At 38.3% G+C, this 26,339-nt stretch overlaps 1 protein-coding gene across 2 annotated transcripts; it reads right to left on the minus strand.

The window, feature by feature from the left end:
- Positions 1-489: 489 nt before the first annotated feature.
- Positions 490-25,623, minus strand: suclg1 (succinate-CoA ligase GDP/ADP-forming subunit alph). 2 transcript variants are annotated; one of them, XM_061679627.1, is made up of 9 exons: positions 25,387-25,623; positions 24,576-24,676; positions 19,142-19,258; positions 18,758-18,970; positions 18,387-18,444; positions 18,097-18,180; positions 14,654-14,805; positions 7,549-7,737; positions 490-1,248 (listed from the first exon to the last, which is right to left on the minus strand). In XM_061679627.1, the coding sequence occupies exons 1-9, from the start codon at positions 25,418-25,420 to the stop codon at positions 1,222-1,224; spliced, it is 975 nt and encodes a 324-aa protein (XP_061535611.1). In that variant the 5' UTR covers positions 25,421-25,623; the 3' UTR covers positions 490-1,221. The 2 variants fall into 2 exon arrangements, with proteins under 2 accessions (XP_061535611.1, XP_061535612.1); XM_061679628.1 differs by lacking the exon at positions 25,387-25,623 and adding an exon at positions 25,233-25,338.
- Positions 25,624-26,339: the final 716 nt, after the last annotated feature.

Genomic DNA, 26,339 nt, shown 5'->3' on the forward strand with positions numbered 1-26,339 from the left:
GCAACCCTAGTGAGAAGCGGTACAGAAAACGGATTGATGGATGTGTTTGGATGACTACTTCATACTTTTACTTGTGTCATATTATTCTAAATTAACATTACTCTTACTCGAGTACAATATTTCGCTACCCTACCCACCGCTGTTTATGCATATGCCGTGTGTTTTGTGTACCATATTTAAAAAAACTACTACAATAACACTACAACTCTGTGGCCTTAAAGTTTTACACAGTGTATTGCATCTTTGATAAATCTGTCAAAAAAAAACAGTAAAAAGCAATTTGATCATGTCTCCTTTCTGACAATGTGATGTAGGATTGATTTCATCTAAAGGATTTTAGATATTAAATGCTTTGCATTCATCCCTTTTTTTTTTTTTTTTTTTTTTGGTGTTTTCCTCCTCAATAGATAAATGCTGTTTCGGTCACTTGGGCTTGTCATTAGTAAATGAATGGTCAAAATTTACAACGTATAATAAGAAATCCTCAAATTTTCGGATTGCATGCACAAATTCCATTTGACATTTATTTTAACATTTATCCTTGTTGTGTACTGTATATACAAATGCAAGAAATCGTAAATATTTCCTCTGCAACTGGTTCTAAATGTGTAACTGGCATAAAGCAGGACAGGCTGTGATAATTGTGCCAAATGTATGCCTTTGAATCCTCAACTTGTATGGAGTATTTGAAATGCTGTATTTCATTATTATTATAAAACAAATTGGGAGTAGGAGACAGCATTTGTAGAACTGGTGTCTCTCATGGAATCACAGCAAAAACAGGCAAGCAACAGGTGACTGATGAGAAATACTTCTTATTCAGGTGGGCAGCCGCTGACAAATGATGGGATATGAATCTTACAACAACAGGTGCACTCAACCAAGGGCTATAATGGCAGTCTTCCCTCAGCTTTCAACATTAAGCAGAGGAAGGAAAATAACATCTGCAAAGCTTGTACAAGGTATATAAGTATTATAGCATACATAAGGTTTTTGGACATACTTGGCAAAATAAAGATGATTCTGATTCTGGCCTCTTTAAGATACCAGCAAGACACTTTATTTCTTACTTTCATTATGTGCAAGTTTGTGACAGAATTACAATATAAACACTGAATGTGTGCTCATAGTTGCAGAGATATTCGGGGTTAGAGATTGGGGGCATATGCACATCAAGAATCAGGTTGTTCATCTTGGAGGTCACGTGTCTTCTCAAACTGCTCACAGCATCTTCCTCTTCTCAAACTCCTGAAGATAAGCAAGAAAGGAGAAAAGCAACAGGGAATGAAGTGAAATAGACAGAAGGGAATTATTAATTCGTGTTGATATCTCACAGCTCTATTGAAAGGGAAATGCTACCAAAGAAGAAGAGAACCCGTTTATATTTTTCCCGAGAGTAGCCCTCACATGCCGGCAGGTTCATTACCAAGTTGCAGCCGTGAAGACTAGTCACGTTCTGTGATTGATCCTGAGAGCTTGCACGAGCAATAATCTGATAGATGCTACAGTAACTTTGTTCATCAGCAAAATCATAGTATAAATGAGCAGAATTATGTTTAGCCATTTAAAAAAAAAAATAATAATAAAAAAGCTATTTACTTAGTGAATTCCGGACATATCACACAAAAAGTAGGATGGTAGAATATGTCCTTCCCTCAAAAACTTCTACTCACTCGGGTGTGGGGCGGTATCTTAATGCAAATGCCATTTATCAGGTCTGCAGAACACAAGGACTGCACAGCCCAGGCTTGAAAATACCTAAAAGTATACTGCCACCCTGAGGAAGCATTGGGTGAATGTTTTAAACCCCTCTTCAAAGCATTTAAAGCCTCTTGTTGTTCTGGGAATGGGCAAATGAATTAAGAAACCTTTTGGTGGGTCAACATGGGATTTGTGCTGGATTGCAAACAGCTGCGTTAACAAGGCATCAGCGGGGCCCAGTCATTTGGGATGAAGCTTTAAAAAAAAAAATGTGTAATGGCATGACAAAAAAAAAGGGAACGAGAGAAAAGGAAGATAGAACACAGATGCTTTAGTGTAGTACAACGGAGTAAAACCACCGTGTTTGTGAAGGGGGGGGGGGGGGGGGGGGCTGACTGACAGGAGCTTGACACCTGACAAGGAGTAAACACGAGGGAATGGAGTTTGCCACTCAAACAATGTACGACAATGTCTTTTATGAAATAGCGACGAGAGCAACATCAGAAAAAGAAGTGCAAGCCATTTAGAAGAGAGCAATGGCAAGCGTTCGACACTGGCTGCATTACTTAATTTCCCAAAGCAAAATTGACGCAAGAGTTCGTGTACGTGTTTTAGTTACTTTGCAAACAACGCTAAGAAGGTTGTAATTATTCTTGCATATTAAGTTGTCTGATGAACACTTTTAAAAAAAAAATAATAATAATAAATTTATAATCGCCTTTCTGCACCAGAGGCATTGCTAATTCCAGTGGCTATCACTGGAAATATTGCATATTTGAATTAGTTTCAAACAATGTCATCCACAAACAGCTTTGGAAATATGAATGTGAATTGTACAAATTAGTGAATTTTGGGGGTGAAAACCCCCATTAAATTACTATTACTGGCTTCACCAATTAAAATTACATCTGAAATATGAAAACCTTTAATCAATTGTTGAAGTCACAAATTCTTTTTTTGTTCAATGTTCAGTCTACAACAATTATAGTACACAAATCCATAATGGCTTGAATCAACATTGATTGGAAAGGCACAGTAAGAAGAATATAATTCTTATGTTTATCCCTCTACAGTGACGTGAAAAAGTATTGGCCCCCTTCTTAAATTCTCAAATTCTTATATTTTTGCATAGTTTTCCTACTTTGTTTAAGATCATCGAACAAATGTAAATAGACTATTATAACCCAAGTGAACTTAAAATGCTGTTTCTGGAAAGGTGATTCTGTTTGAGTGATTTCCTGATTGAACAGGTCTGAAGGTAATCAGGCTTGGGTGTGATCACTGAAAATTAACCAAAAATGGTGATTAGCTACAATTAATTCATCATTTAACAAGGGGGGGGGGGGTAATTACTTTTTCCACACAGAGCCAGGTAACTGAATTTTTATTCTTCCTTAATAAATGAAATAATTAAAAAACACCATTTTAAGTTCACTTGGGTTATATTTGTGTGATATTTACATTTATTTGATGATCTTAAACTTTAAATTAGGGAAACTATGATTTTGAGAAGGAGGGCAATACTTTTTCAAGGGTCTGTATATCACGGGTATACAACTAAAATTTTAAAGTGTCTAGATCGAGAACATTTCGTGAACCAAAGGTCTGGATCGTCATCTAGCAGGGCCGGCCGGCCCTGGGCATAGGAGACATAGGCTGCCATCTGCTGGAGGGGCGCACCGCCAGCACCCTCCTCTTCGGGAAAAATATTTCAATAAAATAATTTGCCGCCCACTGGCGCCCCCTTTACCTCTCTGTCTTGAAAGTAAATAAAATTACAAAAACTAAAGTATGTTTGTCACTTGGCAAGTCACGTCACATGACATTGGGGCGCATCGCAAGTCAACGAACGAGCGATCAGTCAGAAGAAGACAGGTGATTTTATTTACAGTTTTTTTTTCCATCATGAAAAGGACAGCTATGCCCTTGGGCGCACAGTTCCGCAAAAGAAGCGGAGGAGCAAAAGAAGTCAAAATATAAAGGCAACGTTATATCCACATTTTATTTAATTTTAAATAAAGCATTAGCTTAACACGCTGTCAAGTGACCAGATGTCTTCTTTTACCTGTCCTCGCTGCGGTTGTTACCGCTGCTTATGCTGTAATTAAGCGACCAATTTGAACAAATCATTACTTGGGCACATGTAACGATTACTCTCTTTTTATTAGTAATCACAGCTAAACAATAATAATCTTATGTTTAACAACAACATACTGATGTTTTGTATGTAGGGCCTGTTGTGGATGGTTGTCCTCCTTCAGCTTTTTTGTTTGTTGAACTAAGTAAATCATCAAAATGATCTATAATAAAATAAAACTGGATTCTTAATCTCTTCATGTAACAGAACAATGTTACCGTTATTATCCATATTTTGTGCTTCAGATGTGTTTACTGCCTGATGTATTGTAATTTGTAAATCATTGTGCACATTTGCATGTGTGTTTAATTTGCTTGCAGGTGAAGGCCCAAGCACAGTGGGCATTATCCTGTCTCCACAGCCTGAAGACCTATAGAGTCTATAGAATATAGAGTCCTCAATTAACCTGTCAGCCCTTCTGAACTGCAAGGAACTTCAAAGGCAACCCCTTTAGACCCTGCTGACTGGCCATCTCTTTCTGACAACGTAAGAGTGGAGTTAGTCACCCGAAGGCCATACCAGGTATCATCAAACTTTCAGTTTCCAAAAAGAGAAATTGCCATCACCACCATTTTTACAGACATTTAGTGAATGGAAAAAGGTCAAGAGAAGCTGGTTAGTCTATTCAAAGAAGAGAAAAAGCCTATACTGCTTCTGTTGCAAGTTCTTCCAAAAGAATTTCAAACCAACCACCAAATGGATTTTTGCAAATCCAAGCTTTCAGCCCTCTAAACTTTTACTTTAACAGTTTATTCTTTACTGGAAAACATCAAAGTCCAAAAAACATCCAAAAGAAAATGGATAAGGGATGCATAAGGGCTGGATTACAATTCATTCATTAAAACTCCCTGAATTCATTTTAGACAGTGGTGTCTGTATAGAGATGTGGTGTGTGCTGTTTCTACCCCTAGATGTCAGTAAACCCTAAGGCATGGAGTTCTTTTAATATAGAAAAAAAAAAAGGGGGCCGGGTGGGGTGAAAGAGAGGACAAGTTGTTGCTACTTTTGGTTTGTCCCATTAGGTGTTGCAACAGTTACATGCATGATTTGTTTGGCAGTGACGATCTAAAATGAAGAAAATATTTTATTTTATATTTTAAATTGTGTGGCATGTCATCATAAAAATTAATGGCAATGTTAAAAACTATTGCTATTTGACTTTTTTGTAAACGTATGTAAATGATGGAGGGGGGCGCCATGTAAAATCTCGCCTAGGGCGCCACATTGGCTGTCATCTAGTGTCTATTTATTGTGATATATATTTAAGTCGCCGGCCTAGTCATCAACATCTGCTTGTAATCAATTCCTCTGTCAAATCCAAGGACCATCATTATTTTTTCTATGGTTATGTTTTGTTTAATGATTGTGCTTTTCTGCCTGACAGTTCAATTTGAATCCCATTAGACAAAATTAAATGAGTTTCATCTGGTCCTTCATGTTTTCTTGAAAGAATTGTACACATCTTGCAAATTCTGTCCAGGTAATCAAACATATGAGCACAACTGTGTGTTCTCTCATTTACTAAATAAAAGTAGGTCAGCACATTCAAACACATGAGCAAGTAAATAAAAAGATAAAGTTATAAATGTTTTCGAATAAAGTGCTTAACTTCAGAAAAATTAAGTTTGTTTTCGCCTTTTCTGTTTGGCATCTTAGCTGGCAATTGACAATTTTACACATTTTAACAAATCTTAACAACGGAACTGTTTTAGAGGTTATGTTTGTTCAAAACCTTTATTTTTTGTTTTATAATGGCATTTCTGCATCTTACTCAACTTTCACGGCGAGTCCCTTTCTCTCTACCCTGCCACGTTTCTCCTAGTCTCCGTCTGCGCTGCGTGCAGTCAGTGATTACCGCCTGAAATTTGATTTGATTGGCAGAAGGGGGTGGCCTAACACCTATTTGATTGGCCGGTATGGTTAGTCACTACCGTAAAGCCAGTAATGCTGTGCCGATTAAAATGAAAGCGCTCTGTATGTCTTTAATCATAACCTCGTTTTTTTGGCTATGGTGTGGGTCTTTATAAGACTGCTTCTGGGTCCGGACCCTGACCGTGGTTCGGCAGGTAGTGACCGCTACTCTGTTTGGACTTGCATGAGGACTTAACAAAACAACAATGGTGCAATAACAGTGCTTTGAAGCCTTTGTGCATCTTCTACAAGCAAAGTCTACACTTACTGAAACACTACTCCGTTCAGCACATTCACATTCAATGGTAATATCTTCATCCATACATCACAAAGGTGGGACTTAATTGTGAAGAAAATGGTAGTTAATAATTGTTAATTGCGTCAAACTGATCGTTGATTTATTGTGACCTGAAGCGATTGAGGTGAAATTGCATGCACTACTTGGCTGCAACCAGCTGAGGCACTTCTACTGTTAAAAATCATGTTTAAAAAGTGACAATTAATAGAGTAATTAAGTATTAAATGTCTTCATACTTGATCAAGAAAATGTGAAATACCCAGCCCTGGTCAAAGACGTTTGTGGGCATTTGTGTAGTCCATCATGAGTCATGACAATGTGCCATAATCACAAACTACTGGCCTGCAAACATTAAAACCACCATACCATATTTATTTATATTTTTAAACGATCCATGTGAACGGGTATTGTTTTAACATTTGTCGCCTGTACAATCACGATTCTAAAAGCAAAGAAAAAAAAAAAAAACTTGCCCTTTTTACTAGGTCATAAATGTAAACGTATTGCTGTGTATCTGTTTTTAATATGACGACTTTTGTATACAGATGCCTGCAAATTAGATGGCACAGACATTTTACTCATAACCCTGCATTACACAGCACACATTTTTTAGTCTCAATGTAATACAAGGGTCCCTTATTCTACACTTCCGTCAATATCTTGCTTCCAGGGCCAGTTTTGGGACAATGGTTTTCCCACAACTTAAATGGGTCCACAATGGTCCCACACTCATGGCATAGCATATCGTTGCTACTCTTAACCACTTCCATTACATGAGATTAACAGAGATGTACGAACACTGCAGGTGTTGGGGGCAAAATGTGCAACAACATTGAAAATTTTTCAACATCACACTCAATGATTATGAATTAAACTTCGGACAAAAAAAATAAAAAATGTGTGCATGCAAATCAATATCCGCATGCGGGAGAGCCAGCAGTGGTAATGAAAGTATAAGATGATGAATGAATGTAATGCATGCATTCTGCTTTTTACACATCCTTTTAACAACACTTCTCTTGAGATGTTCTGAAATAAAAACAGTGGCCTTAACTCACCCACTTTCAAACATGCGTATATTCATTTCTAACATTCTTTAAAGGGATAGTAGAAGTTCTAGCTCATACTTTCTACAATATATTCTCTGTTCCAAATAAATCTACTAAGGGGCATTCTCGTGTGTATACATACACACACATATATACATTGTACACACACACACACAGTGGGTACACTAAGTGTTCAGACCCCCTTAAATTTTGCACTGTTATATTGCAGTCATTTGCTAAAATCATTTAAGTTCATTCCCCCCCCCCCCCTCATTAATGTCCACAGCACCCCAAATTGGCAGGAAAAAAGAAAAATAATTGTTGAAAAAAAAAAAATATATATATATATATATATATATATATATATATATATATATATATATATATATAAAAACAGGATCTAATTGCTCATGACTCAATTAAGATGTTCTGCATTTTTGGAAACGACTCACCTTGAACATAGTGCTGCCAAGCTGGGCAGGGGACATGCTAACTACAACTCCGGCTGACTGCAGGGCAGCAATTTTCTCTTTGGCGCCTCCTTTTCCACCAGCAATGATGGCACCAGCGTGACCCATCCTTCGCCCAGGAGGAGCAGTTAGCCCAGCGATGAAGGACACCACAGGCTTGGCGTTAGCACCCTGGACACATCAGAAAAATGTGGACAAATGGTGGGGGGGAGAGTGAATAAAGGATGAGGATAAAAGGAGGTGAAAAGACACTAAAAGGATAATCATCTCATTTCCAAGTGTGAGGACTTTAACAAAGCATCCTAATGGCGTAGTCATAGGCAGGACAGAAGGAAATATAGGAAAGGGGCAGTGCATAAATCAGGGCAATTTGTTTTCTGCACCTGCATTTTATTCATTCATTACAAATTAAACAACCCATGTCCTCCCATTACAGAGCCCTGATGATAAGAGTCTTATCTAAGCAGCCGTCTCTGTCTCAGCCCGCATTATTAAAACAAAGGGTCAATCAAGCAGTTTAATTGCATGAGTTGGTCGATGACCGGATAGGGGCCAAGGCGCCTGCCAACTCAAATCATCTCATTTCTGAGATGGTAATTAGTCATGCAGCCACTGATTAGCTCAGCGCCTGTCTGTCTATACTGCTTGCTCCTTGATGGATGTTGTGCTCAACACTTTAGATAATTTCCAAGGTGAGGAGTCCTAATATTTTATCCATCGCAATAACATAACTGGAAAGAGGGATTGAGTGTGTGAGTGCTAATACAGCGGTTCAAATCATGCAGTACTTAATACACATGCACAGCTGCACACAGCATAAAAATACAAGCATACAGTGTAACCCTTAGATGAATAACAACGTCAAATTCTGAATTTGATTAATATTGGGAGGAGGGGAGGTATGCTTCTAAAGTGGCATAAAACCTTTGAGCTGTCAACTCTGCTTGCTTCCTCACTTGTTTTTTATCTGGCTCTTTTGCAAAAACTACTCCAAAGTTAAACCGCAGTCATATATATCATCACAAGAGATGTCTGCATATCGCGCAATACCTCAGCATTAACATTGCACCCGTTTTGCAATACAAAAAGGACCAGCATCAACAATGGGTGTTAGGAGAAGACGAACACGAGAAAGAATGCAGTATACACTACAAAGAAAGCAGACTCATTCTAAGCCAGAAGATTCTGATTACAGTGGTTAACTTCCTTTTTACACATGTGAAAAGTAAGAACGTTCCACAGCCAAAACACCTTTGCATTATGCTTTCGTCACTGAAGTTAAGGATGTTTTATTGTTTGCATTTCTTAATATTGCACCTCTCGGGAAAATTCTGGATATTTTGTCAGGAACATTTGCGTCTCTGCTAAAACAAACACGTCACCAGAAAAACACGAATATTTTCCGCATATTTTTATTGTATTTTATTTCTATAAATTTTTTTGTGAAATAATATTGACAGCTTATTTTTTCTTCATTTCAGTTTTGATTGATTCAATACAATGTCTTGGCCCCAAATTGTTCTATATATACAAAAATGTAGTGACAGTTATTAACAGAATGACATTACAAGAAATTAGGTTGTAGGATCCTTTAGCAAAGCTAAATTGAGGCAGTGAAATAAGTAAAATCTATGGGTTTGATGATGTAGCTGTAATCTGATTACTTTCCTGTATACAGTAACGTGTTGCATTGCTTGTCACTCTATATGGCGGCCATTTTGAAGTACTTTGTAATGTTATCGGCATCAATGCCTGAAACGCATTCCAAAAATGCTGGGAAAGGGGTAACAAAAGATGAAGTTGAGGAATGCTTAAAAACGTGTTGGAATGTTCTACAAGGGAACAGGTTAATTGAAAACAGGTTGTGTCATGATTGGGTACAAAAGGAGCTTAATTGAAAGGCTCAGTTATTCACAAAGAAGATTGAAAATTGGCATCGTCTAAATAACATTGCCACGTGGACTTAGGAACACTTCAGAAAAAGTCAGTTAACACAGTTCGTCGCTACATCTACAAATGAAATTTAAAACTACCATGCAAAGCGAAAGCCATATATATCAACAATACCCAGAAATGCTGCCGGTTTCTCTGGGCCTGAGCTCATCTCAGATGGACGCATAGTGGAAAAGTGTGCTGCGGTCTTGACGAGTCCACATTTCAAATTGTTCTTGGAAATCATGGCCGTCGTGCCCTCCGAGTCAAAAAGGAAAAGGACCAAGAGTGTTATCAGCCCAAAGTTAAGAAGCCAGCATCTGCGATTGTATGGGGATGGGTTAGTGCCCTTAGCAAGAGTAATTGGCACACCTGTGAAGGCACCATTAATGCTGAACGGCACATACAGATTTTGGAGCAACATGTGCTGCCATCCAAGCAACATCTTTTTCAGGTACATCCCATTTTATTTCAGCAAGACAATACTAAACCATATTCCGCACGTTACCAACAGTGTGGCTTCATAGTAAAAGAGTGTGAGTACTAGACTGGCCTGCCAGCAGTCCAGACCTGTCTCCCATTGAAACTGTATGGCACATTATGAAGAGCAAAATTCAACAATGGAGACACTGGACTGTTGAGCAACTGAAGTTGTATAACAACTAAGAATGGGAAAGAATTCCACCAACAATTAGTTTCCTCAGTTCTCAAATGATTACTTAGTGTTGTTAAAAGGAAAGGTGATGTAACACAGTGGTAAACATGCCCGTGTCCCAGCTTTTATGGAACGTGTTACAGGCATCAAATTTAAAAAAAGAGCAAATCATTGTATTCTGCATTTAATTACGCTTCACACAACCTCCCAACTTCATTGGAATTTGTACTAAAGTAAGCATTCCAGTTAACAGGGTGATTTAGTGTGAGTGGTTTATTCAATAAACAAGATTAAAAAGTGAGGCTAAGACCAGAAATAAGACCTGATGAAATACTGACATGGCTGCATCCAAATTGGAGGTTTGGCATTTATCTAGCTCAGTCTTCTTGCAGATGACATTACCATGCAGGGTTGTTTCCCCAAAATTACAAAAGGGTTTATGTAAGCTTGAGGGAGACAAGCTGGGCTAAAAGTCATGAAGCTGAAATGGGATGAAAGTAGTATCGCTAAACCTTCATGGAAGCTTGGGTGAAAGATACTCAAGTAAATTATCATACGCTTATCCTGTGTAAGACCTTATTTGTGAATTCAGGAAGCCAGAAATGGTTGGCAGACCTTTGATACAGGTGACTCTTAATACCATATTATGTTGGCAAGCACAGAAGAAATTGAAACCCAGTGAACCTTAAAATATGCCCTGCAACATAAAATCTGACATCAGAACCAAGAGGGAGTTACAAGGTTGGTTTTTTTTGGATTTTACCCAATTATGGTATTGATAGATTAACTGTCTCCAGGCATTTAAATAGATAAATAATAAAGTTCTTATTATTCACAACCTGAGACAAAACGATGAGTCATTAATATTAACAATCTGGCAGACAGTTGTCTGAATTCTAATGCTACACAGAATGCAGAAAATTAAATGCTTTAGAATATACGAAAGTATAAGTCATAATAATTCATCCTCAGAACTAGAAAAATGTAGTCTCATGAGAGTTAGGGCTGCGTCATTGTAATATACGTGTGCGCAATAGTCACGGCATCAACTGTAATATTAATAAGTAACCAGCAGAGGGACCTGGTTGGACATGGTAATGCAATAAGAACCGATGTTACGTTACATTATAACCCATCAAACAACACACAAGGAGCAGCCCAAAGTGTTGTATACTATTTTTTTTGTATGATAACTAACGAGGACACGGGAAACAATTACACGCCTGCATTTACTGTATCTCTCGTCACAATGTGCCGAACGAATGGATGTCGCAATACATTAAATTTGGGGAGTGTGTGTGGAGCGGGGGCACAGCATTATTGAAAGGATGAACGTGTTTTGCTTAAACACTCAAATATAGACATAATGCATATGTTAAAACACAGGCGTAAAATAAGTAATTAGGTTAAGTAATTAACTAACTAATTAAGTAATGCATCATACACCCGTCTGTGGGGGAGGGGCAGGGTTGGGCTGGGGAGGACACTTGGCCGGGTGTAACAGCTGTTCTGTTCCGTAACATTTGGCACCTCTGCAAAACTTAATGGAAGCAAATACAGTTGATGCATTAAACGCAATAATATGAGGCTTGTAAGGACCAACTTTTCACTTGAAAATCCCTGTCAATATATAGTCAATTGTCAAGGACAGGTAAGTGTCCATTGTTCTGCTTGACCTCCAGCCTGCCCTGTGGACCTCCATGCTTCTCTCCCGCAGATTTTTAATGAACTACACATTTACATATCCTTTGGGGAGCTGGTCGGCCTGGGTGGGGGTGACGGTAGCGGGTCATTATTGCCCTGTGACCGTCTCGCCTCACCCCCACCAGTTTCTCCAATTTTAATGCACTAAACCCCAAACCCCACACAGGCGAGGCCAGATTTAAACCCGGGTCTTCAGAACTGTGAGACGATGTGCTAACCAGTCATTCACCGTGCCGCCCAGAGTAAGTAAATGTGTGAGTAAATTGAGACATGACCGACAATATTTCAGTATATACTGTACACTCGGGGTGCATGATTATGGCCAAAATAATAATAATGATTATTTTGATCAATATTGTAATCATCTACGATTGGCTGGCCACCAGTTCAGGATGTACTCCGCCTCCAGCCTGAAGATAGCTGCGAGGCGCTCCAGCATGCCCGCAACCCTTGTGAGGATAAGCGGTAGAGAAAATGGATGGATGAATATTGTAATGATTAATCACGATTATTCCTCGTTAGGGAAAAATCTATTTTTATTGCACTACTTTTCAACAAACAATATGTAACAGTTTTCAGTGCAAGATGAATCTTTCAATAAGAATGATAGATAAAATTAAAAAAGAAATGTCCCAAAAAAAAAAAAAAAAGAAATTCTACTTTACCAAGGGCTTACTGAAGAAATATGCTTTTTTTAGAGTGCAATCACGAATTGCAACTTCAGAGCTGCCAACCTATATAAATTCACTTCCAGAACAATTTGTCCAAATTTATCTGAATTTTCATGTTTTCAAAATTTTGCCAAGAACATTACCGCAGGACAGTTATTTCAGTATATTTTCTCGGCTTAAAGGATAAAAAGGGATTTTTTTTTAAATCTGCATACTGTTCAATTGCACAACAATCATATCTCTATAATCATAAGAGTTAATAAATTATGGCTTTAATATATGACATTTGAATGTTTTAATGCATCAACCTTGTAACTGCGGACTCAGTTGCAGCCTGAACCAAAGTATATATTATTTTGATATGCCATCATCAAAAATATACGTCTATCGATTAGGTCGCCTTTACCAATTCTGTTTTCAACCTGGGTTTTAAAAAAAAAATAATAAAATAAAAATAAAAAAGTTTGAGTTTGATGTCACATTTCTGTCGTGCCAATTATACATTACTCGTGCACTCACTGTGGTGGTCTCGCTACGCTGCGCTATTTGCATATCTGTTGTTGACCAATACTGGCCACTCATGCCAGAGTAGCACCTCCATCACTTACACACTGATTGAGGAGTATCTGCAACATTTGCACAATCAACATTGTTCCAGATTATCGCACTACTAGTCACTTTAAACTGCATACATTCCTTGAAGTCTCGGCGCCCTTTGCACAATGGTCATTGCACCGGACTATTGCTATATTAGCCATTCAAACTGCTCCAAGTGCTAGAGTAAGTATAATATTGTACCGGCATTACCAGATAACTAGCAACCCTTTATTGCTCAGTGACTGTTTTTCCTCAATGTCTTTGTGTCTCAAAATTGTTCTCTGTCAATCGACTGTCTGTAGTCGTACGAGAGCGGCTCCATTTAATCGTGGCAACCATAATCGCGATCACGAATAAAATTGTGCAAATTAAAATGTGCGATCAATTGTGCAGGCCTAATAGATACTTTTTGTAACATATGTTTGATGGTGTGCCATTAGATTTTTGTAATGTAAAATGTACCTTGGCTCTAAAGATTAGGAAACCCTGGTCTAGTCAATTGATAAAGTAAACCCACATGAATTGCAAAAGTGAACCTTGACTACAAGTTACATTTTAAAAATATAATTACAACTAGTAACTGATCAAGTTATGGTTGCACAATTCAAAAGTCGCAGGTCACAAAATTAAGTTTAGTAGATAGGATTTAACCCCTACTTAAATAAATGCATTGAATGTTGACAACTGGAAAACTAAAAGGCAGGGAAATAATCCCTGGTTATTTACATATTTGCATTAAACTCACACACTCGTCTTCACTGTCTGACTTTTTCTTTTAAATCACTTTCAAATAATTGTAAAATCCTGTTCAAAAACACCCAAAAATGTTGTTTTGTACTGTTCCTAATTATTAAGTAGATCACTTTCTGTCCAAGGTTCTACACAGTCGACTTTCAGTATAAGATGCGTTACCACCTACCTCACTTGCTTCATTTGAACTGTGCCTCACTGTCAACACTTTGGGTAACGGGTTGTGTTGGTTGCTGTTTGTAGTTATTTGTGAAGAGAGCGAGCGAGAAGTTATTCTCCTGAGACGCTTGCAGGAGATTTGCATGCATTAGTTACTGAGGGTAAATAAAATTAATTTCTCAGCATGAGAGCACCATGAACACACAAAGAGAGAAACAAAGCACACACAGTTAGTAGCAAAAGTGCGGGTGTTGCCTGGATTTAAAAAAAAGTCAATTACAGTTTCTTGCTGCACAAGCGAATCATCTGGGTGCTCTATATTGTCACAAAAGACTAGCTGTTCACCAACACGGTACATTTGCGAAACATGCCCCATGAGTAGAACGCTCAAAAACCCATCTGCCATTCTTCTTCTTGATCATGTTAATCACACAGACTCTGCAGGCAAAAAAAGGATGCCTGGGGCTGTGATCAAGAAGAAACACTTTCAGAGATCACATTGTGCTCTTGACTTAGGCTGTACTAAGTTATATTTGAAGATCCCTTATATCGCTACATTAGAAATGCCATCAAAGAAGGGTAAGAAAGAGCATAAAGTAAACAAGTCTGTGTCCCTTACAGAGTTGTGTTGCTTAAGATACTCTGCTGCATTCTCCTCTGCATTGCCTCCAATCTCCCCAATCAGGATGATGCCTTCTGTCTTGGGATCCTGCAGGAACACCTCCAGGCAATCTATGAAGTTTGTACCGTTGAACGGGTCACCGCCAATACCTTTGCAGGAGACAAAGCAAACGTGTGTTGTGTACCCAATGACTCCCTCAGAAGCATCCACGTGAATATTTGAGGACCACATGGAAGCACAGCCTGAGAACGGAATGCAAATCAGGCAAAGCGAACATGAAGACTGATATGGTCTGATCATCACAGCAGCAGCGGGCTCTTTCATGGCTCTTCATTGGGGATTTGTGAAAACAATTCAGTACAACTGGAATTGCTTCTGGTGAACAAACAAATTATTATTAGATGGATTTACTTTGAGCATGATTTTTGTGTATTCTACATCATGTGTACTTCTTTAAATCTGCCTCATCAGGGGCTGACTCCTACTTCAAACAACTTCACAAGTATTGAGACCTAAACTTTTGCACACTACAGTACTTTTTAAATTCAATTAGGAAAAAAGATGACAAACAAAGGTTGCCACTGTATTCCCTATTCTTTAGGGCATTGAGCAATTATATTGTTTTAGAGTCAGGTTTCTGTCTACCAGATGTTTAAATTATCATCATCATACAGGTCCTTTAAGCTATTACTGAGGGAATTATCCGCACTTTTCACAGCTTCATGTTAAAAGTTAAAGACTTGAGCTGCATGCTTATTAAGCAGGGCAAAAAACAAAAGCAAAGCAAATTTATTTACAGAGCGCATTTCATACACAAGGTAACTCAATGTGCTTTACATGATTAAAAGCATTTAAAAACATTTAAAACAAAGAAAAAAAACCTAAAAATTACAATTAAAACAGCGTACAGTGCAATAAATATTTCTAAGTGAAAATACTCTAAAAAGCATGAGAAAAAAAATTAAGAGTTTTTAACCTGGACTTCAAAATATTCACACTTAGAGCTGACGTCACTTCTGCTGGGAATTTATTCCATTTGTGTGCAGCATAATAGCTAAATGCTCCTTTACCATGTTTGTTTCGGACTCTGCTCCACTATTTGACCAGAGTCTGTCAATCTCAGAGCCCTACTGGGTTTATATTCCATGCATTTCTTTCATGTATTCAGGACTTAAACCATTGAGTGATTTATACACCAGTAGCACAACTTTAAAAATATATTCTAAAACTGACCGTTTTGTTCAAAAGGTTGAACAAACACAGAGGACTGTCACTTAAAATCCAATATTAAACAAACAGATATGAAAAGAGAAACCCTGAAGCAAAAGGACCTGTATTCTTTGCAGGAGGCAGCAAAGGCCAAGTCCATTGGTTGCAAAAAATATTTTCAAATGCAGGATTTATGTAGCTCAGAGAATATTTTCTAGTTCATGTTGCTAGTGTCAACTCTTCTTCAATGATACAGTCATGTTAGTGTCAGGATGTGGTTAAATCCAAGCTGGAAATTGATATGTTTAAGGAAAGTTGACTTTTGTTTTCCTCGTGAAAAGCTAACTGCGCTTTTCCTAAATGGTACAGTATTTGTTCCACCACACTTGTTTCCTTTCGCCGCCAAAAAGATTGCCACAGACATCAGCGCCATTAAGCACTTTCTAAAAGTATTTCCACTGCAAGATTACACCTCCAGAAGGCCAATCTTCACAGGTTAACATCAAAGTTATGTGTACCATTAAAAAAATACCCGGCAATTTCATGAAGGAAAGGTTATGAATAATAATCAAAGACAAGCATAATAATGGCAACACAGATATTAAATATTGTATCAACGGTAATTTGAAACAGCCCCGCAGGTCAGAGTGAGACTTTAAAGACTCTGTCGCAGTACCACCAATAAACCACTTTAATAAACTCTACAGCATAAAAAATCCATTGCAACAGTGTGGCCTTTATGAAGTCAGACTGGAGGACACGTCATAATTAAAATGTCAAAATCATAATGAACCAAAGTTGTTTTTGTGTTATTTCGGTTGTCAAACTCAACCTGGCAGATAATTTGGCCATACGATTTTGTTTGTATTAGTGGTGTCACGATACCAAAATTCTGACTTTGATACTATACCTCCATAAAATACTTTGATACTGGCACTGCAAAAGCATCAGTAAAAGCAGTGGAATGAAAACTGACAAAATGACTTTAATTAATTAAAAACAAAATTATATACTTGAAAAATTATGTAATAACGGAATCAGCCCAATCTTAACAGTAGTCATTTTTTAATTAGATCAATGCCTGCATGATCAGATCTATAATATATGAAGAAAATGTGTGTGCGCATATAATTGTAACACTATAAACATGATATACACAGTCATTAAAGAAAAATATTGCACCACTCATTTGTTCAATTTCTTGTTCATTTCAATGCCTGGTACCACGAAACACATTTAAAGTGCTGTTTTTCCATTGCGTACGGTGCCACGACTCATTCGAAAAGTGGACTGTTTTGCTCCACTTGGACCTTAAGTGGTTTTCCTTTTGCATTCGGGTGGATTTTTATTCTTCGCAAACTCCTCGATTTCCGGTGTGGTCTCGGACGACGAGTGTAGCCTGTATCCGGGTTGGAGCGCTCCAAGCTGAGCTCTCGTGCTAAGTCGTCCTATGCTATTGATCTCCTGACTCTCGTGTGCATCGAATGCTGACTTTCCCTAACAGCACAGGAAAATCCGCTGAATAGAATACTGACTTTGCTCACATAGCTTTGTGAGCTACGGACACTGAGGTTATGTCCCCGTGGCTAACGCGTGCTAACGTCTCCTCAGGAGGCAGGAGCTAGTGGGCGCACGCACGCAACCCCAATCCCTCACTCCACACTTACCGGCATGTCCTAACTTGTCAGGAGACAGGACGTCATTGGCTGACTGTCGGCACTTTTGTGTACTGGCCTTTAAGACACTGTATGTGAGCTGTCGTGTATGTATTTTTATTTATTTTTTTAAAACTACCATTAGAAAAAAAAAAAAAAAGAAAATCCATGTTTTACCGTGCTTCAAAATTCCTCTATCCGGTACCGCTACAGATACTTGATGTAACACTAGTTTGTCTAAAATACATTTTCTTAATACAAATAACTGTGTTGTTGAGAAGCAGCTGCGCTCACCACAATGGCCAACTGATACCGACACACAATCTATAATAGACAATATTCAGAGAGCACAAACAGTATGAACCGTCTCACCAGCAGTGACAATATGATTGACTTTATAATTAAGTTCTTAGCACAGTGGGGTGATTTAGTGAGACACATTAGCATATTTCATCTAAGTGTGAACAGCAGAGGACTAAAAGAGTATTTTCCTGCATGAATGATGGCCTTAATTAGCATCATGACCCGGTTTTTAATGTTTTTAATGCAGCATGGCAAACACCACTGTGATCTTACCAATGCAGAGGGCCTGGCCAAGGCCAACTTGTGTAGTTTGGTGCACAGCCTCATATGTCAGAGTTCCTGATCTAGACACAATACCTAAAAATAAGACCGAGACAGATATTATAATGTTATTTTGGGGAAAATACTGTAGACCAAATATAGATAGCACTTCTGTAATGATGACCAATTAACAATGAACCATGTCTGTTTCAGGTTAAATCTAAATGCAGGAACCGATTAAATAACGTTTCCATTTACTAAGTGTAGATCAATTCTAAATAAAACAATTCTGGAAAACTTACCGATCCTTCCTTTTTTGTGAATGTGGCCAGGCATGATCCCAATCTTGCACTCTCCAGGCTGAAAATATACAGTTTAAATAATCAGTTTACATCATAACCATTTAAAACATAAACGAGACTATCGTAGCACAACTTTTTGTAGCTTCAAAGTCACTTTTTCATGCGGTTCGATTCATGAAAACATTTGGCAAAACATCCAGTTAGCTAGTCTCTGTTGAGTTTGCACTCCATAAAGCCATACAAATCAGCAAACTATTAATTACAATCCTTTTCACCAGAAAATCTATTTAATTTGACAACTGTGAGTGTGTGTGCATTCAGCCTTGTGAATAGGAACAACGACAAAAAAGAAAATATGTTCATGTGTTTACATTAATGACTCCTGGGCAGTTGGGGCCAATGAGACGAGTGGTGTTCTGGCGCAGAAGTCTATGCTTCACTTTCACCATGTCTTGCTGGGGGATACCCTCTGTAATGCACACCACCAGTGGAATTTCAGCGTCAATGGCCTCAATGATGGCAGCTGCAGCGAATGGAGGGGGCACATATATCACGGTGGCATCAGCTCCTGTGCCTTCCTTCGCCTGAGGTAAAGAATAAAAGGTATTGTAGGTGGATTAAAAACGGCAACTGTGAAATTGTTAAACAGTGCCATCTAATGTCTATTCTGAAAAATTAGTCCAAAAACACATTTTACATTTTCAAAATTTAACTACATAAAAGTTTAAATTAGCGCTGAAAAAATTCACACCAACCTCTTTGACCGAGTTGAAGACAGGCAGGTCAAGATGAGTCTTGCCCCCCTTGCCGGGGGACACACCTCCGACTAACTGCGATCCATAGTCAAGAGACTGCTGACTGTGAAATGTCCCCTAGATGGAAAGAAATGTCAGTGTGTGAATGAGTGCGAGATGAGGATAACTCACTCACTGCTGCAGTGTTCAATACAGAGAAATTATTCACAAGTAGATAAAATGTGTCATCCAGCATCATCTCTCATCTTTTACCAGGGCTACGTTAAAGGATACGAAAGACAATCAGAGTTCATCTATAGACAAAGATGCTGGCAGAAATGCTCAATAAGAAGGCAAGGAAATTGTCTGAGCAGAAAAATGACGAGGGTGCAGTTTAATCTCCTCCCTGAATAGTAGGGAAACATGATAATGACAAAATACATTTAGAAAATATAAAATAATTCACATTCTGTGACTTTGTATACTAAACAAAGTTTTATATCCTTAAAATTAAATCACATTTATTTTTTTCCCACAGTAATGACTGAATGATATTTACCTTCAAAAAAGTTTAGCTTCCAGTTCCCTCGAATGTACAGTGTGTGTGTGTGTATCTGTATGAATGATGACAGTTTGTTGAGCTCCGTAGACAAAAACAAGGGGAGGAGCGAAACATGAATCTTCCTTTTTCTTGGTTGTGTGGCACAGTCTTTGTCTCCTTCAGCATTAATGGCCACTAATTTGGGAGAAGCATGTACCAATTGGCTTACATGGAGAGTTTACCTAAACCAATCATCATCATCACTTGTGGTTCTCTCCTGCTCCCTCATGAAAAGTTTTTTTATATATATATATATATATATATATATATATATATATATATATATAAAACCTCAGTTACGAGATCTCGCTAATCTGATAACAGATTTAATGATCCAATAATTAAAGTAAGGTGCTGCATAATTTGGCTTAACAGTAATAAGCTTACACATTACTGAAAAAGTGAAGAACATTAGTAACTCTGTTACTTATAACACAGTTACTACCATCACTAGTTAGCTAACATACATGTACAACTTTTTGTTAGAGTCCATGGTATAATACAATTTTCAACTGTATGAGGAGCCCAGTTTTTACCTATTACTTAAAAGGGGTGACTCATACTAGCATGTCTGTTTTAGGTCATCTGTGTATCAGGTACAAACCTGACTGTGTTTATTGTGAAAATAAACAGGAGGAACTGCATTATGACTTGAGATTTTTATTATTATTATTATTCCCATTGCGAATTGGTCTACCAAAGCAGATGAAATAAATTCTCAGCTCAACAAATCCCATGCCATGTCTGTTAATTGCCACTGAAGATGCTGAGACAATGCAGTGGGGCGAAGGGTCATACTGCAGAAAAGAGTCCTCCCCTACCCCCACCACCATTATCATCACAAATGGGTCAATTAATTTGAAGAATGACTTGCTTATTAAGCTAGAACACAAAATGTGTTTTCAATATCCCTGGTTTCATTTCTCATCCTTTTCTAATTACCTAGTGTTCACTGGAGCCATTTTACTATATTGAAGGCAAAATGGTGGATGAAAAATGGCATGTAGAAAGGCACAAAGGGGGATATAAATATGTAAAGATTCATGTTTCTGGACTGTCAAACACACTTGGCAAGTTTTGTTATTATCCTTCAGTGCACATGTTCAGAGTGTATCAACAGAGTTGTGTCCAAGTCCTTGTTTCAATCAATAAAAAGCACTTGGACAAAACTGTGGGCTACGACTTGCTGGTTAACACATTTAATGTGACCAAAAAATAAATAAATAAATAAATAAGATGTATTGTTTACTGGTGCAAGAACAGAAGATGAAGGCCATGTCCACAAAGCTCATTTCCAATGGAACTGCCAAAGTTTAAATGGTTGAACGCTGGTTGACTTTGAAGTTGTTTTAACTTCAAAAAAATACTCCCTACAGGAAATTATACTGACATGTAATGGAGAGGGAACAGAAAAGTGTCATTTTATAGGTATTACTGGAATATGTGGGTGTCTATGAGCAGGTAACAAGAGGTAACAATAGGCTCTTTGTACATAATATCCTGCATTGCTACAATATGGCTCAGTATTTTCCAGTTTTGAAAAATTTGCATTATTCGGCGTACCACAGATGTATGTAGTCTTCTTACGTTCACCTCCGTAGCATCAAGAAGTAAATTAAAGAAAGGTGTTGTATGTCTCTTCTTACAGCCACTGATATGAAAGTATAAATCGATATTCATCCTAATGTTGGGATTACGTTATAGGTTACCAATATGCTGATAAACATTTTCAGTTCGTGATAAAATGGATGTTTGTTTGTCTGAACATTTCTAGTCACTTAGGCAGGAAATATTGAGATCTGTGTATTTAAGTTTTGGCTTTTTTAAAATGTTTTTATCTGTTTTGCACTATTTCATTACTGTCAAATAAAGAGAGAGACTGACAGACACGAAGTTGCTGGGGTTTCTGATTCAAATTCATAAAGCAGCACAAAAAAAACACAGTGTAAATGTATGGCTGCGTAACATTATGGGTAGCTTTCTTTCCTCATCTTTCCTTGTATATAGGCTAAAAGGTCATCATCGGATCCGGCAAATCTTGTTCCTGGATCGCTATCTTTAGCGTGTCTATTTCTCCTTTTAATTTTATGTTTTTATGCACTGTAGTCTCCTGCAGATAACTATGAATGTGATTTATTGTTCTCAAATTTATAGTGGAACTGTGTGAGGCTTCAGGCTATACACCTATTTTCCAGCTAATAATTCACATCAATAGTCATCTGTTGCACAATTTACACCATTTCCAGAATTATTAGGCAAGAAAGTATTTTGACCATATAATGACTTTTAGGCAGATTTCCTAGCTCCCAGCTGGATAAACCTGGACTTTCTTCAGGCAGTGGTACAGGAAGAAGTCTGCATCTCTCAAAAAGACCCTGATTTCTATGCAGGACCATCACATGCATCCAAGTGTGCCTTTGCGTGCTTGGCCAGTAAGGGCTTGAAAGACTAAAAACTGATGACATGGCCCTTTTCCTCACCTGACCTGAACTGGAAAAAAAAAGACTTGCCTAATAATTCTACACACGGGGTATTTAGGTATGCCATCTCAATAAATTAGAATAATATATTCTAATTTAATGAGATGTACCTGTACTTGCAGACGCATGTAACATGACCTCCCCAACATGGCCGGCACGTTGGTACAACGGCCGGGCTGCTACCACGCTGGCATATCTAGTCTTCATATTTATGGTTGGGAACTTGGGACCGCTGCTGGAATACACTGCGGACAGAGGAACTCCAAGGGTTGGGATCACTTTAAAACAAAAAGGACAAAAATGAAGTAGTTGCGATGACTGCAAATGCGGAGGTGGCCTAAAGGCCTCTTTATACTCCTGCGGTCGACGACGCCCACATTTGCATTACGTGACTGACGAATTGGCACGCGCGACCCCTCTGCGTAGCTTGACGCGCCCACGGCAAAAAAATTTGCTACGCGTAGAATGCCGCAGAGATCATCTCTCGTGATTGGTCCGTTTTAGTCACATGCTGTGATGGGTGTAATCAGCGTTTCTCCCGGTTCCACATCGCACCTACACCGCTGCCTTCGCAATAAATTTTGCAGCATAATTAAACGTATCATCTGGTCATCTTGGTCCATTTGGTCTAGCAGACTCTGTTCCACAGTCGCCATTGTTGTTGCGTTATTACTTGTTACGGAAGGGAAAGTAAAAACGGCTACCGGAAATGGCCACAAAATGCAGAGGAAACGCCACCCTGTGGCTTCCTAGCCAATACCAGCCATAGCGACACCCCCGACTTGGAGAACTGCAGCACACTTTCAAAACAGCGCGCGAGTTGCGCTAGAGTATAAAGGCAAACTGCGTGCGGGATAGCCGCAGAAACGTCAGCGTGGTCGCCGTTCGTGCACGTATAAAGAAGCCTTAACACAGCAGCTTGGAATGGACGAAACATTCACACGAGACCTGATGAGCTTTGCTGCAGACTAAGGTGTGTGCGTGTTTGTTTGTTTTGTTTTTTTAATAACTTATTAGCCAATATACCCTACAACCTCTAGTTATAACTTAGAACGTATAGTAACACTACAATCGCTAGTTAGAATGCATTTGTATCGTGTTTGTATGCGTATCATTTATTGTCGTGATGTTGAAGCTGACACTTTTTTTTACAATGCTAAGCAGAGATTTAGTGAGAGTTGTGAGTTTAAAAAATTATTTTTAAAAATTACATTTTAAGGAAACAAAAGCATTACAAACAAACTTCTCCTGTGCTCGTATCTTTCACCTACAATAAAGTAGCCTATACAAATATAGACCCTTTCCAAAAAATTTTAATATCATGGAAAAGTTGATTTCCATAATTCCATTCAAAATGTTAAACTTTCATAGATTATAGATTCAGGACCCCCAATTTAAACAATGTCAAGTATTTATTTGTTTATTTTAACATAATTTGGGCTACCAGCTCATAAATATACTCATACCAGCCTCCTTAGCTATGAACTTTTGTGGCTTACCCATCGTGTGGAGGGTATCAATGATGGTCTTCTGGCCAGTTGTCAAGTCTGAAGTCTTCCCCATATTGAACCAAACTGAAGCAATTTAATGACACCTGGGGAAAACTGTGCAGGTGCTTTGATTTAGTAGATGATTAGGGTGTGACACTCAGTTTAAAACATTTATGGCCTACAAAATTTGGGCTGATTTCTTCACAGTATTCAAATGTTTTGAACTCTTGATTTCATGGGTTTTTTTGAGCTGGAAACCCAAATTATGTAAAATATTTTTTTTAAAAACAAGTGAAATTGTTTAAATTGTGGGCCCTGAATCTATCATCTATGAAAGTTTAAATTTTTGAATGGAATTATGGAATTTTGGAAAGGGTCTGTATATACAGATAAGTGACAAACCAGTAGTTTCACTAATATTTATGCATCATCATCATCTACAGGATTACAAAGACAGAGATAGGGGTATGAGTTTTGCTTCTTCCTACTCCTCAAATATTTTTGTTCAAATCTTGTTTGTTTTGTTGTTTTTCTGTAACGTTTTCACAATAAAAATGAATAATTCAATCAATCAATGTATTTAGAAATAAAACCCAAAAATGACTTGACTGGGTCTTTAAACTTTTCCTCTTTGCTAATCACTGTTATCCTTCCGTAGTGGCATCTTTAAAAACAAAGTCAAAGAAAAAGCAAAACACGATGTATTACTTTGGATGCTCGCTGAGCTGAGGTCTCACAGGATTTGTTGACATCTGATGCATGACGATGGTTTGAACTTCAAATTGTGCTTGACATTTGTTTTATTATACCCCCCAAATTTTGGGTTGAAAAATATCTACTTTGTGCATGATGAGCGTAGCAAAAGTGTTTGTTTCAGAACAAACCTGCTTTCCCGTAAAACCCTGACAGATGACCTTGGTGTTCTTGGTGATGTAGAGGTTCTGCCTGGTTCCTGTATAACAGTGCCTGACGCCACTTTGCTGCACTGAACAGAGACAAAAGAAAAACCAAAATTGCAACACATCATTTGCAATTTGCAACACCTTCACATATTTTTTCCAAGGCGAACTAAGCACACCCTATTAAGAAGCTAAATTAGGTTCATTAAGGTTAGCCTGCAACTGACTGTATTGGATTAACCAGTTGAGATTAAACCAATGCCTGCATACCAGAACGATAAGAATGAAGCCTGAACTTTGGTCTGTCGCACCTCAGACACACAACTCGTCACTGGCAATTGTGCAAAGTTCAGTTGCAAACACGAAAACGTGAAGATCAATATAAAGTTGCTACTAATGTCTCAAATTCTGAAAGCAGGCTAACACTGACTGACTAGAATAGCAATTACAAATGTGCTACACAAACAATAGTATGTAGTGTGTCTCAGAAGCAACGCTGGGTGATAGTTAAACAATTGCCCAGGCCTGTGAAGCAGCTGTCAAGAGGGTGAAGTTAAATTCTGGCAGGGAGTTAGCATAAACGAGCTGGTTAGCTCACAGTGCCTTTCCCCTCAATTGCAGACGCTAAGGACGCTAACTTGCCTGCTAGCATGCTAACTGTCAGACAACACTACGTGCCACCGCTACCAAAAGCAAAACAACAGCCCAAAAATGTTTAGCTAATACACAACACCCAATACACAGCTCTGCAGGAATTGAGCAACAGTTGCATGACTGTATTATGATGAATACTTACAAAGCAGCCTGGCAAATAACCTGCCGTGTGACATATTGGGTCATTCACCAATGACACTGGAGGCTCAGGACCTTAAACACGGACACGAGCTGCCCATAAATACCCCCCTTTAAAATGACAGCAGTTCGATTAACAAATACTTTTGTTCATCCAAATTCGGTACAGTGCATTTTTCTAAGACTCGTTTTGGATGAAGAGGGCATCACATATCAACAAAATAAACTATGGTTTCAGGCATATAATCGGCCTCTTTATATGGCTGGTGCATTATGGATATTGTAGTGACAGACAACAATTATCAAAATCCAACACTGGGGGGCGCAAACAGCAAGCGTATACGGTTTGGGAATATACACGCCGCACTGGTTGGTGGTGGCTGGTGGAGACATGTCGTGGTGGATCGGCAACAACAGAACTGTGAATAAATGGCGGGCCAGCAGCGGCTAAAATTAAAGAAATAAATTGAGGATAAGCGTTATAGAAAATTTATAGATTGATTGAATGTGTCATTAATTATTGAATTTAGATTTTTCAATGTATCTAATTACTTTATCAAAGGAAAACTCAACCACAGGAAGTCCCTAAATACAAGGAGCACATTGACTCTTCCACCAGGGAAAACAACATTCTAGACCACTGCCACATCACACTAAAGAACTCGTACTGTGTTATTCCCCATGCAGCTTTGGGCTTTTCTGATCACTGTTTAATTCACTTAATACCAACATACAGGCACAAACTTAAATGTGTGAAGCTTGTGGTGAAAACAGTTACGAAGTGGACAAAGGAAGCCAAGACGGAACTTCAAGACTGTTTAGACTGCACAGATTGGAGTGTCATTCAAAATTCAACTGGCTCCTTTGGCGAATATGCAGACACTATTACATCCTACATCAGCTTCTGTGAAGATGTTTGTGTACCAACTAAGACATTTTGCAGGTTCTATAACAATA

This window comes from Phycodurus eques, chromosome 6 (genome assembly GCF_024500275.1).
Source record: "Phycodurus eques isolate BA_2022a chromosome 6, UOR_Pequ_1.1, whole genome shotgun sequence".
NCBI classification, from domain to species: Eukaryota; Metazoa; Chordata; class Actinopteri; order Syngnathiformes; family Syngnathidae; genus Phycodurus; species Phycodurus eques.

Excerpts from the sequence above, each read along its gene's own strand:
- suclg1 (XM_061679627.1), bottom strand. The coding sequence starts at position 25,420 with ATGTCACACGGCAGGTTATTTGCCAGGCTGCTTT. Across the intron at positions 24,677-25,386 it reads GTTATTTGCCAGGCTGCTTT|TGCAGCAAAGTGGCGTCAGG; the intron begins GTAAGTATTCAT and ends GTCTCTGTTCAG. Across the intron at positions 7,738-14,653 it reads ATCTTAAGCAACACAACTCT|GGTGCTAACGCCAAGCCTGT; the intron begins GTAAGGGACACA and ends TGATGTGTCCAG.